The 13,849-nt window shown below is 51.1% G+C and overlaps 1 protein-coding gene across 5 annotated transcripts in view; it reads left to right on the forward strand.

Moving 5' to 3' along the window:
• Col18a1 (collagen type XVIII alpha 1 chain) overlaps positions 1-13,849 on the forward strand; it is a 108,720-nt gene that overhangs the window by 48,983 nt on the left and 45,888 nt on the right. For 2 of the 5 annotated variants that reach the window (XM_075979863.1, XM_075979864.1), the window contains exon 1: positions 1,404-2,220. The exons of 1 other annotated variant lie outside the window; for it this stretch is intronic. In XM_075979863.1, coding sequence (XP_075835978.1) covers positions 1,524-2,220 — 697 coding nt within the window. In that variant the 5' untranslated portion in view covers positions 1,404-1,523. Of the gene's footprint in view, positions 1-1,389; positions 2,965-13,849 lie in introns of those variants that run through there. 2 more of the 5 variants (XM_075979862.1, XM_075979861.1) reach the window with 2 other exon arrangements.

Here is a 13,849-nt window from a genome sequence, read left to right on the forward strand (position 1 = left end):
GCATAAATGTAGACTTTTCCTGGGTTGGGGGTCCTAGGTGCTACTCTGGTTGGAAGGGTTCAGATAGATATGGGGTACCTACGACATCCTAGAGAGGCCAAGCCCATCCCATCAGACCCAACATCCACAGAAATGAAGCCAAGGAGACAGAATGCCCTGCAAGCCTCCACATTCCATGGTCCTGCTTCCAGGACCCCGCAGGGCACAGCTCTCTGCCTTGCTCCCATCACGACTGAAATGGGCGAAACGTACCCCAGCTGCACCCAAGATGGGTGAATGCAGTAGAGCAAGGAGCACTGAGCAAGGAGCACTGCCGCTGTGAGTGGTCCTGGTCCCGTCCCACTTCTCATGGGATCAGAGCAAACTGCGGGATTGACAAGCCACCTCCAGCTCCTGGTTTATTCAGCACACAAAGCACAGAGCTGCGGACCGACCTGGAGAAGTGTGCACCTGAGCTACGCTGGAGCAACCTCAGTGTCCTGACTCCGTCTCTCCCCGAACATAGCCTGAGGGGATGCCTGGTAATGGTGGCGCCCCAAGGCACAAGAACTTGGCCCCTAGCTCTGTTTTAGCTCCTGGACTCCACTGAGGCTGTGGGCAGGACTCTCTCCTCAGCCTCACTTTGAAGGACTTGGGTGATTAGAATGTCCCCACAGGCCACTAAGTGATGCCATGCCCTCTACACAGAGCTGGACTCCGTAGGACAGGAGACATTGACAGCATATCCCTTGGATGAACCCCATACATTTTCCTTTACCTTCTTGAGCCTTAACTGCTGCTCCAGTCGGTCAATTGGAAGAAAATCCCAAGAGAAGAGTTAGTTTTGAAACACTTGCAAGGACCTAGAGACACCAATGAAAACAGGGCAGGTCAAGTGAGAGAATTTAAGACTAGAGAAAGAAGTAATATGCCCATCAAGGCCCCAGTGGGGACTCTTGGCATCCAAGGAACAGGAATTGATGGCTAAATTGATGGATTTAGGGTTTGAGCAGGTTAACTGGGGGGCTGGGGGTAAGGAGGGGGTGAGGGAAGGAACAGACACCCACCCTGTCTCTGAAGCAACAGCTGTAACAGCAAGCTGAGCATTCTTCCAACTCCATTTCATCACAGAATGGTGGCCAGCCGCCAAGACTTCCGGGTGTTCTCCAATGCAGGCAGTAGGAGCTGGGGCGCCGCCTCTGTGTCCCCAAGGACCCTGGCCAGGCCCCCCACACCCCCACACACTCTCGGCAGAAAACTCAGCCGCTCTAAGTGGTATAAACTGGAGTTCCACCGGGTATCCCTTGACTGCCTTTCAGCTCTGTGGCTGCTCCTGGAGGTGCAGAAAGGAAGGAGTTAAATGGAATCTGAAGGTACCAGTTGGTGGGTCACCTTGATTCTCAGGCTGGGTTCCTTCCCTTCTGCCAGAGGGAAGTGGCAGAGGAGTGAGACTGGGAAGCGTGTGTGGGGGAGGGTGGGGACCTGGCAGGCCCCACCTCCAGGACCACAGGAGCCGCCCCAGCTCAGAGGCTTGCACTGCTCTGATGGCTCCCGACCCCAGCAGACGCCTCTGGCTGCTGCTGTTGCTGCTCTCCTGCTGCCCTGAGCCTGCCAGGCCTGACAACAATCCCCTGAATCCCTTGAATTCCCTCAGGCCTCTGGTGTGGCTGTGGCCCACCAAGACCGACGATCCAGTCTCCAAGCCCCAGATCAGTTCACCTGTGCAGTCCACAGGGAGCCCCACCACGCACGTGGTCCCCCAGGATGGCCTTACAGATCAGCAGACGACTCCTGCCGACCCCAGGCTACCCCTGGAGGATCGGGAAGCTGGCCAGAATGGGACCCCTACAGCTCCTGCCCTCCCCATTCCCCCGACGGCCTCTGCCGCGAGCCCAGACACGAAGGAGGAGAATGTTGCCGGCGTTGGAGCCAAGATTCTGAATGTGGCCCAGGGCATCCGGAGCTTCGTTCGGCTGTGGGATGAGAACAAGGCTACTGAGAACTCTGCTGGGACAGAAACCTCGGCTTCCACGATCCCCACGGTCCTCCTCACTCCTACCGAGTTCTCCAGCACCCCCCAGGAGGGTGAGACCACTATCTGGCAAAGCGGAGGCGTTCCAAGTTCTCCAGATGATCAGACAACCAAGGCCGGCACCCTGGCTGTGCCCACCCAGTCACCTCCCTCCATGAACAGCCTCCAGGCACCACTGAGAAGACCCCCAGGGCCACCAGCACCCCCAGGTAGAGCTTTTCTCTCTCCTACACGAATCAGGGCTCCTCCCTGGGGGAGCCAGAAGCCCCCAAGGCAGCCCCGGCATCTGGAGGGAAACAGACTCTTGCCTGTGGCATCCAGGCCCAGCCAGCAGCACCGACACTCTGATGTCCACTCTGACATCCACGGGCACATACCTCTTCTGCTTCCCCTGGTGACGGGTCCCCTGGTGACGGCTTCTCTGAGCGTGCACGGTTTACTTTCTGTCCCTTCCTCTGACCCCTCAGCCCAGCTCTCTCCAATAGCAGCTTTACCTGGGCTCCCTGGTGCTTGGGTTTCCCACGTGGCTACCTCTTCAGGTTCTGAGCTTTCCAATGACTCTGCAGTGCTGGGAACTGGCTCTCTGACCTCTACCAGCCGATGCCTGCCTCTGCCACCCACTTTGACCATCTGCAGCCACTTAGGTATTGGACACTTCTGGCTGCCTAATCATCTAGACCACAAAAACAGTGAGGAGGTGGAGGCCACTGCACAGGCATGGGGGCACCTCCTCCAGACAAACTGCCATCCCTTCCTTGCCTGGTTCTTCTGTCTGCTGCTGGCTCCCTCGTGTGGCCCAGGCCCACCACCTGCCCTGCCACCTTGCCGTCAGTTCTGTGAGGTCCTGGAGGATGGATGCTGGAAGCACCTAGACGAGGGCAGGCTGCCTGTCAAATGTGCCTCGCTCCCTTCTCAGGAGGATGGGTACTGTGTGTTCATTGGGCCAGCTGCAGGTAACCAAGTGGCCACCGTCCTCCCCTTTCCTCTTGGCTTTGTCAAGAGAGCTCAGCCAGGGCTGATGAAAAGCTTGACATAGGATCCCCGCCCTGCCTCACCGAGCCTGGTGATGGCACCAGAGAGGTGCTTGAGTATGGGGTTCTGTGAAGGGGAGGAGCCTCGGGTCTGGGCGTGGCTATGACCACAGGTTCTATGTCTGCAGCAAGTGTGACAGACAGGTCATCACCTGAGACAGAGAGACAGTCCTCGCAGAGTTAGCCAGGTGCTGCCTCGGTCACAGGCTGGAAATGGAGAACCCAAGCATAGTGTGGTGGAGGAGCTTTGACTCCTACTGAATTCCAGCTGCTCCGTCCTTGTTCCTAGCCTCTGAGCCACGCTGTCTGAAGCTCTCCCTGTAGCCCCAGCCAGCCTAGTCAAAGGGCTGAAAAATGCTAGCCACACAAGGAGGACCATAGGCCCTGGCCTCCTATACAATCCACGTGCTTCTGCCAAGCCAAGATCTGAAGCTCTGCAATACAATGCTATGTGATGGGTAGGAAAGAGGAGGGGGCCATTCTTCAGATAGTCCAAGGATCAAGGCAGGGCAGGGACAGTTGGACCGGGTCCCAGGTAGCTTCCTTTTGTGTCTGGTCAGGGACCAGGCCTCTAGATAGTGCTCCCAAGCTGTGCTCCTGACTCCCCAGCTACTGTTTGCATTGGGAGGCCTTGGCCAGCCTGCAGGGCATGACATCTGTCCTCTGCGGGAGGGGAAGTGGCCTTGCCCTCTAGCTAGGGGGAGGCTATGCTGGGCTCAAAGGGGTGTCTGCTGTCAGTTTGTAGGCATGCAGCCACGAGGGTTCCCTGGGACTCTGCTGGGAATCATCTTGTTGGATGCCAGCAGGATGAACTTGGATGGTTCCTGACAAGTTGCTGGCTCAGAGCCTGGTATAGCAAGTAAGGGGCTACAGGTAGGGCAGGGTCAAGCCCTAGATAGTACTCATTCCCAGGAAAGAGGCACACGAGGAACTGCAGTGGGGGAACAGGTGTGTGGGGGACTTATTGTGACACAGCTGGGTAAAATCTGAGCCTACAGCCCTGGGGTCGCTTCCCAGAGGATGAACAGGACTCTGGCTGAGAAGATGCATTCAGGGGGTGAGTGACAGGCTACAGGCAGAGGAGCTGGATGTGTGGTCTTGCTCCAGGAAGGACCTGGGCTGTGCAGAAGCCCAGGGGACACTCAAGGCTTCATTAGGGGCCACAGCTGGACCTGAGAGGGTGGGGCTGGTGTCACAATGAATCCCACACACATTCCACCCTTGAAATAGCTGAACGTGGACTGGCTCGGGCCGCCTCCCGGCCGAGGCCCACAGCTGGCCACAGCTGGCAGAGCCCATCCTGCACGGTCAGCTCCACGGGGATGTGTCTTGACAGGAGAGCAACCTACCTCATCTTCTGTTGGGGCCACGCAAGATGATGGGGAATCATGTGGACTGCTAGCCAGGGTTAGGAGGGCCTGGCCATGTGTCTGCTTCAGGGACAGCCAGAGACTATAAAGGCATAGGTCCTGTTAGGTGCTGGAAGGAAGGCCACGCCTCCTTTGGGTGAGGGCTCAGCCACATGGGGTGCAGGGCCAGAGCTGGCACGTGAGGTCCTTATAGTGGAGCGTCATGGGACACTGATGTCTTTAACTGCGGCTGCCTGGTCAGCCAGGGGCTAAACATCTGGACACTTTGGGCTGCATCCCCAGCAAGGTCCTGGGGACTGGTCCATCAGCACTCATGCCCCCCATCCCTGTAGGCCACTTCTCGGTGCCAAGCCTCATTGAGCAAAGGCCCCTTTCCAGGCAAGGTGGGTGGGGGAGACATCCTCTGGCCTCTCAGCCTCTCTTTCCCAGGCTCCTTCACTCCAGAGGAGCCCCACTCCTGCCGGGCCTCTGTGGCAGGCTGATTACTCCTACCCCAGCATGGAAAAGGACACCAGAAAGAAAGACGAGGACGAAGATTTCGCCCCTCCCCCACGGTGTTTCTCTAACCCCTTAGTGGCAGCTGTGAGCTTGTAGAGTGGGAGGTGCTGGGGCAGGGACAGTCCTTGACTACACCAGGGGGCACGGGGATTGGGAATAATGAGTTCCTGCCAGGGAGCATGCACTTCCTCCTCAGGGTTTGACCAGATCCATGGTGGGGCTTTCCCACTATAATGTGGGCCCTGCCCCATTCCCCTCACCCAGGCCAGTGGGTGTAGCCTGACCCTCTGCTCACTCTAAGCCCCTGGCCTTGCACACTTGGCCTTGTACTCACACTTCAGCACCCCCCTGTGCCCGGACTTACACACCTGACGTCAGTTAACTTGAGTTTCTGTTTAACTTTGATCTGAAGAGACAAGGTGTTTCTATGGAAAAATACCTAACCACCTACCTACATATGCCTGGTGCAGCAGGCCTGGCTGTCTGCGTCTACACACCTCGCCTTGCACACCTGGCTCTGTCTAGCATCCTGGGGCCTCTGTGCTCGCTTGTCTAGCCAAGCTTGTAGCTCCACACCCACGTCTTTTCCTCTGACCCCCGAGGGAGACCAGGAGGGTATCAGCGGAAACATGACAGCATTCAGCTGGTATGTGAGGTGATAGCTGGGAGTTAGGGTCAGCCCACGGGAGCTCTTCCACATGGCTAGATCTGCTGGTCAGCATGCAGCTGGGTCTCTGGGAAGGGTCCTAGGTATATCAGCTTGTCCTTTGGGTGTATACGGGGAGAGAATGAGGGATGTGCAGGAGTATAGCAGCCAGGGTCCTCGCCCCTGCTTCCACTAGTACTGACCTCCAGCCGCCTATCAGTAGGGCTACTGTTGGGTCCACTGCCACCTCCAGGAAACCCTTTGACTGAGTGGGGTCTGGGAATGATGCAGAACTTGAGTCAGGGGCTACATGGAACCAGGCATTTGACCTCATTCTCACCCCTCCGTGTCTACCCTGTGAATGACAACAGAGACAGGTATAATTTCCCAGGGAGCCTGAAAAGCTCTTGGGAGAAAGCAAGGTCTGGGGGTGGGGGTTCAAATCCTGCACTTGCAACAGGCTTGCAGACATACGAGGTGCAACTAAGAATCACCCAGTGTGACTGAACCTCTGGTCTTCGTGGACCATGCTGGCGGGTCGTGGAGCATTTGGAAAGTGGTGGGAGTATGCTGTGGGGGCTATGTGGGGTTCATCACTCTGGTAGTTCGCAGATGCCCCGGGTGCTCCTTCCACCCAGGACCCTACGGGCTCCCAGCTATTCTCACCTAGACTTTTATCTGGCTCCTTAATCAAATGTGAGTCTTCGAAAGGCTGCTGGTCTTTAGGACGCTTCAGTTAACTCGGGTTTCTGTTTAACTTTGATCCAAGGAGACAAGACCCCTCCGTGGAAAAATACCTGAATGCTTATCTCTCACTCCTGGCAACCTGCAGATAAATACTGTGTATATGGTGCTTCCTCCCAGATCCCTGTGCAGCTTGGGGCTCTCCAGGCTTAGGGCCCAGGTGAGCTGCAGCCATTAGAAGGGCAGGAACCTGGAGAACCTCCTGGACCTGATGAACATCCAAGGATTAAAGTGTGCAGTGCAAGGGCTTCATATGCAGATATGAAACAGTGACCACCGAGTTATTTGGCATATCCATCATCTTCCAGGGTTACATTTAAAATCCGCTCTCTCTGAGCAGGTGTGTGTGTGTGTGTGTGTGGTACTGGGGATTGAACCTAGGGCCTCACACATGTCAGGCAGGGTCTCTGAACCACACGCCAGCCCTCTCTAAGTCTCTGCACATGGTATACACTGCCCTCTGTGGTCACCCACTGCACACCAGGTCTGCAGAACTTGCCCAACTGCCAGACTGGAGCCCCTTCTTTGCCTTGGACTAATGTCTCCCTGTTTCTACACCTCCACCAGCCGGAAAGCCACACTCAGGTTCAACGTCTTTAGGTGGTGAGAGTCCACCTGGGAGGTTACATGGTGTTTGTTCTGTGACCAGATTGTTTCATTTAGCACAGTGCTCACCGGGTGTCTCTGTGTTGACACAGGATGGGATTCCTTCATGTTCAGTGTTGTGTGTGAACACAGCACCTTCTCTTTCTCATGGCCATGAACACCCCTGTGGGTTCTGTGTCATGGTTGCTGTGACTACCGAGGGCTGCAGTAAAACTGGGATATGGGTGTGTCTTCCACAGCCTGGCCTCAGTCCCTTTGGATGCTGGAGATCACAGTGGCTCTATTGTGTGTGTGTGTGTGTGTGTGTGTGTGTGTGCGTGTGCGTGCATCTCCACGTCTCCCCTGGTGACTGACCTAGATTCCACTCCCGGCAGCAGTGGAAAGGGTTCCTCCTTTCTCTCCACCACCTGTTGCTTCTTGCTAACAGACATGTGGTGGCGTTCTGTTGTGGATTTCGTCTGTGGCTCTGGTGACCTGTGACCTGAAGCAAGTGTAGACCTCTCGGGTCTTCTTGGAGAAGTGTCTGCCTGGGTCTTTTGTCTATTTTAAAGTCCAGTCGCTTGCTTTTATATTGAGCTGTGTGAATTCTGCACCAGCTCTGGAGATTTATCCTTTCCTCCCGTGCTGTTTGGCTGACAGACTTCCAGGCTGTGGGTCATCTCTTTCTCCTGCATTTTCTTAGTCTTGCTGTCAACATCAAGGTGTTGGCGTCTTTGTCTACAGGGCTCACCTATGGTGGCGGCTTTCTGTCACCGTGGCGTTTACCTGTTAAAAGCTTAAGGGAAGAAAGAGTTGCTTTGGCTCATGGCCCGTATGTGTCTGGCTGCATTACTTATGGTCTGTGGTGAGGCCCAATCAAGGGCATGGCAAAACAAAACTGCTCACTCTATCTAGGAACAGTAAAAGCAAGGGACCAGGGACAGAGTGGCCTTCAGAGACAGACCGCCACAAACCTTTCTTCCGGGCTCTATCTTTAACTGCCCATTCCTGGATTAACCAACCACAAGAAGTGACTCCCTTCATGACCTAGTCACCTCCCCGAAGCAGCACCATGTGGGGGCCATGCCTTAACACAGGAGCCTTTGGGGGACATTTTTCATTCAGACCACAATGCTTGCTTCCCGATGGGGACAGCTGAGATGGGATCCAGCCCAGAGGGCCTGGTCCCACTGCAACAGCTCAGGCAGGTGGGGACGGTGTGTGTCGTGATTCTGGCCTTGGCCACCCTTGGCAAAAGATACTTGAGGAGGAATGGGAGTGCGGCCTCTGCCTCACCTTAGGAGCCAGCAGAGTTTCCAAGTGAGCCCAAAGACTGGCTCCTTGATACCATCCTTTCCATTGGCAGATAATCCGTCTATCCTCCTGCCTCGGGGAAGTCACTGCTTTCACATCTTTTTTTTTTTTTAAATATTTTATTTATTTATTTATTATGTATAGAGTGGTCTGTCTGTGTGTGCCTGCAGGCCAGAAGAGGGCACCAGACCCCATTACGGATGGTTGTGAGCCACCATGTGGTTGCTGGGAATTGAACTCAGGACCTTTGGAAGAGCAGGCAATGCTCTTAACCACTGAGCCATCTCTCCAGCCCCCTTTCACATCTTTTTATGATGATAAAATGTACTCATCATAAAGCACACGGCACCACCATTGCTCCATATAGAGGAGAGTGCTATCACCACCAGCCACCCCTCTCCAGAGAGCCCGTATCCCCAAACTGGAACTCCATCTCTCTTAAACACTAAACCCTCCCAAGCCCTGCTATCCATGTATCTGCCTTTGGGGAGAATGTGTGTTCTAGTCCTTGGCTCTGTTTTGACTCGGCTTCCTCTGTTGTCAAGTCTGAAATGCTCTCCTGCATGCTGGGTATCAAATGTTACACTAGTTACCACTCACGTTGCGAGGGCAATACACCTGTCAGAAGCACCTCAGGGGAGGAAGAGTCTATTTAGGCTCACGGTTTGAGGGTGCAGTTCACCTGGCAGGGGAGGTGTAGCAACAGGAGGGAGAGGCAGCAGGAGTTGCACCACCATCAGGGAAGCAGAGAGCTCAAGTTGCCTTTTCCTTTTTATCCAGTCTGGAGGCTCCAGGCTGCTGTGTGTGAGCTGCAGCATGTGTAAGCCATACAGACAGGATGGTATACAGCCAGGATGCTGTACAGTGAGGATGCTATACAGCCAGGATGGTACACAGCCAGGATGCTACACAGTGAAGATGCTATTCAGCCAGGATGCTGTGGGCAATGGCAAGGTGGGTGCAGCCCTGATGGTAGAAAAGGTATGGGCTTTGGGATTGAGAATAGCTTTTCATCCATTTGAAAACCAACTGTGTGTTGTGTACATGTGTGTGTGCATGTGCGTGTGCGTGTGCGTGTGTGTGTGTGTGTGTGTGTGTGAATGTTTGCTTACTGTCATAGTGTGAGGAGGACCTGCCAACATTAAAGCCTATAGCTTTGGAGCAAATAATCATCTGGTCGTATTTGTGATTTCTGGGTGCTGATACTATCTCATTGGGCTGTGGGTTTGTCTGTCTTTTTTCTTGAGAAAGAGTCTAGTATAGCTTAGGAGACCCTGCTTGGTCTTTCTGGTGATGGTTACAGGATATTACGATTATACAACACTACACTGGGTTCACATATCTGTCTTATGCAGGAGAGACAGTGTTGGTGACTGCAGTTTGGAGGAAGTTTTAAAACCAGAGATTGTGAGTCCACCAACTTTACTCTTGTCAAGAGTGCGTTGGTGTGGGAGGTCCTTCTGTATATGTGTTGCTTTTATTGGTTAATGAATAAATAAACTGCTTTGGACCTATAGCAGGGCAGAACTTAGGAGGAAGAAGGCAGAGTCAGAGGGATGCCATGGGGCCGCCACCAGAGATAGACATGCTGAAACTTTGCTGGTAGGCCATGACCTCATGGTGATGCACAGATTAATGGAGATGGGTTAAATTAAGATGTAAGAGTTAGCCAATAAGAAGCTAGAGTTTATGGCCAAACAATGATTTAATTTAGACAGTTTCTGTGTAATTATTTCAGGCCTAAGCTAGCCAGGCGGGCGGGATGAACAAGCGAGCCCCCCTCCTCTATCCTTGAGATTTGGGTTTTTCAGTTTTGAGTTTCAAGATGGGTTTTTCATGTTTTGTAAAAGCTATCATTGGGAAGCCTGAGTTTTGTGGTAGAGCATTTCCCCACCTGGGCAACATCCTGGGTTCAGTCCCCAATGGTGCCAAAAACCAAAACTATCACTGGGATTTTGATAAGGATTGCTTAGAATATATAGGTCACCTCAGATGGCTTTTACACAGACTGTAGTTTGAATATGTCTCTCCAGAATCTGATGCTGCTGAGGGGTGTGGCCATGGAGAGGTGACTGTGGGCTCTGGGCTCCTAAATGAGCTTAACACCCCTGTGAAAGGAGAGTGTGTGTGTGTACTACCTACCCTCTGTTCTTTACTTTGTGTGTGCAACGACACAGCCTTTTGTCCCCTCCTGAGGACACAGTGAGGTGGAGCCATCTTGGAAACACAGGCTAGGTCTTAAAATGCCTTGGCCTGGTGCCCATTGTCGTGAGAAATTTGTTTCTGTTATGTATGAGTTGCTTAGTCTTGGTTTGCTTCAGCAGAACCGTGAGCGGGGGCGGTGTTTCATTTATCTGCCTTTAATGTCTTCCTGCAATCTTTTGTGGTTTTCACTGCACAAGACTTTCCCCTTCTTGGCTAAGTCAGGTCCTAAGCATTTTATTCTGTTTGGTGTTACTATGTTGTGGAATTTTCAGACGGCTTGTTGCTGTGGATGAACACAGTGATTTCTCTGTTAGCAGGGGTGTCCTACTCGTCCCTTTGTTCTGTTATCAAAGTTGGAAGTGACAGCCTGTGCCCCAATTCAAGTCTGGTCACCCATCCTCAAAAAGCAATTAAAAGAGCCAAATTAAAAATGGAAAGCATAAAAGGGAGATTTATTCAGCGGCCACATTGGGAAGAAGGAGGAGGAGGAGATCCAGCAGACCTCATAAGTCCGTCTTCAGGTTCTGATGCGAGATCAAAGTTTAACCGAGAGCCAAGGAAGTACACATCTAAGCAGCCCCAGTCAAGATGTGGTCCTTCCAATCACTGGTCCCTCTGGGATGGATGCTGGGCTTCTATCTCATCCTGGAAGGTGGTCTGACAAGATGTGAGGACCTTGTAAAATCTCTTTCCAGGAGACAAATTCCCCCTTTGGCAGGTGCCTTTCCTTCTCCCGGTGTGGAATTCCTGGAGGAAAATTCCCATTTCTTTGGGACCCTTTGTTTCAACACTCTGATATATTGAGAAATACAAGGGTCTCTTTAGAGTGGTTTCATTTCTGCACAGACTGCTTATAGTCTTGAGAAGCTTGTAGAGTCTTTGGGTGCTTGATATTCAAGGTTTTACTGACAACTTCTTCCTTTCCAACCTGCCCCGCCTTTGCTGTTCCTCCTCCTCCTCCGCTTCCTCTTTCTCCTCCTCCTCTTCTCCCTCTTTCTCACACACACACGCACCAGACACACACACACACATCACACCATGCACAAAGCTTGAACAATGGCTAAGAGGATAGCTTGCCTTGCTCCTGCTTCCTATAGACAAGGTTTCTATCTTTTTGAGTCTGGGACTCATGTAGCTCAGGCTGGCCTCAAATTTACCACGTAGCCAAGGATGACTTTGAGTTCCTGTTCTCCAGTGCTCACCTGAGTAATTCTGCAATTTTAGGGATGTACTACCATGTCCACCTGGGAATTGAACCCAAGGCCCCATGCATTCTAGGCAAGTGCTCTACCAACTTAGCTACATCACCCAGCCTACACATGATGCTTGTTGTGGGCTTTTCACATGTGGCTCATCTGATGCGGCGGTCTCTAGTGTTTTTGTCGGGGAACGGTGCTGCAGCTTGCCCAGTGCTTGTCCTGCATCCGCATGCAGCATGATTGAACTGATGGATTTTATGTGCAGACTACCCCTGCATCCCAGGAATACACGCACTTAACCGGCATGCACGGGTCTTTCAACATACCGAAAAACATGCTGGTAATTTTGTTGAGAATTTTTGAGACACTCTTCATTGGGATTACTGGCCTGTAGATTTTTTTCTTGTTCTTAGCATCTTTACCTGGCCATGGAATTGGAGTAATACCCATCTCTTAGAATGAGATAGAAAGTTTTCTCTCATCAGTATTTTGGGATAAGTTTAGAAGAATTGATGTTATTTCTTTGAATGTTTTACAGACTTCTCAAAAGCAACACCCTTGGGCCCAGGCAGGGCTTTTGTTGGCGATTTTTAAAAATTATTCTTCCAGTCTCCTGCCTAGCTGTGGGTCTGTCCAAACATCGAGTTTCCTCATGGCTCAGTCTGGTAGCTTTTGTATGACTAGGAATTTGCCCCCTTCGTTTTGGTTTTGCCATGGTCTCTCACAGCCTGTTCCACCCACAGTTAGTGATGGCCTCACTCTCCTGACCTTCGCCACGAGTCACTTTCTTTTCTGGGTCTGCTTCACAAGGTCCATGGGTTTTGTTGATCTTTCCAAATAACTGGCTTTGGTTCCATTGATTTCCCTCAGATGTGTTCCTGTTCTTTGCTTTGTTTTGTTCTCCCTTATTTTTCCCCTTCTGTTTGCTCTGGTATAGGTTTGTTGTTGTTGTTTTGGTTTTTCCTTTTTTTCTTTTTCCTAATTCTGTATGCACAGTGGGTTGTTCATCTGTGACCACTGTCTGTTAATAAAATGTTTGTAACCACATATTTCCCCTTTCAATGATTTTTTTTAAAAAAAAATTGCCCCACCAGGTTTTTTGGGTTTTGTTGTTGTTGTTTGTTGGTATGTGTGTGTGTGTACAGCATTCTAATTTTTATTGTTTCTACATATTTTTTCGTGTCTTTCTCGATTCTTGTATCCTAAAATGGCTGTTTAAGGGTGTGAAGTCTAACTTCACAAATTCGTAAGTATTCCAGCTTTATTAGTTTTTAATGTCTAACTTGATCTCAAAGTGGTTGGAGAGTATATGTTATATATGTTGAGGCTTTTAGTGGCCTGACATGTGTCTGTCTTGGACATGTTACATCTGCACCGGAGAGGAGCCTAGGTGCCACTGTGGCTGGCGGTGCCCTGTGCACGCCCACAGAGGTAAGAAGTTCTTCCTTATCTTCCTTATCTGGTTGTTCTGCCCTTTAGTGAGAGGGGTGTCAGTCTCTGCCATTGTAGAGCTGTCTGCTCTACAGTGTATGTTAGTGGTCTATTACGTCATAGCACCCTCCTGTATTGGTTCCTTCCCTTTTGTAACACATTGGTTTAAATTCTATTCTGTCTGATATCATAGTTACTACCTTGTATTTTTTCCACACCGGTGGTCCTTTCGCTTTCAATCTGTTTGGATCGAAAATGTTTTATGCAGACAGCGTATGACTGTGTTTTTTTAATTACTTGGCCAGGCTCTATCTTTAAATTTTCAAAATTACACCTATCTATTTATATTTATTTAAATAATTGTGTGTGTGTGTAAAATACATACCTGTAACATGACTTACATGTAGAAATTGGAGGACAACTTTTAATTGCCAGTTCTTTCCACCGTGTGGGTTCCTGGGATCAATAGCAGACACTTTTACTTTCACTGGCCCAAATCTCTTCTCTTTAGATTGACACTCAATCTGTTTACATTTATTGTAATTGCTGCTCTTGAGGACTTCACTGCTGTTGATAATGCTGCTTTGTGCTAATACTTCTGTTCCTCATTTCCTGCTCTACTCTCTGTTTAGGTGATTTAAAAAAAATAATTAATTTGTTTTTATTTTATGTGTGTGTTTTGGTACATGTATATATGTGTACTATTTATATACCTGGTGCCTGCAGAGGCCAGAAAAGGGCTCAGGATCCCCTGGAACTGGAGTTAACAGTCATGAGTTGCATTGTACAGATTCATGTGTACCCACGTGGGCAGT

This window comes from Microtus pennsylvanicus, chromosome 7 (genome assembly GCF_037038515.1).
Source record: "Microtus pennsylvanicus isolate mMicPen1 chromosome 7, mMicPen1.hap1, whole genome shotgun sequence".
Taxonomy (NCBI): domain Eukaryota; kingdom Metazoa; phylum Chordata; class Mammalia; order Rodentia; family Cricetidae; genus Microtus; species Microtus pennsylvanicus.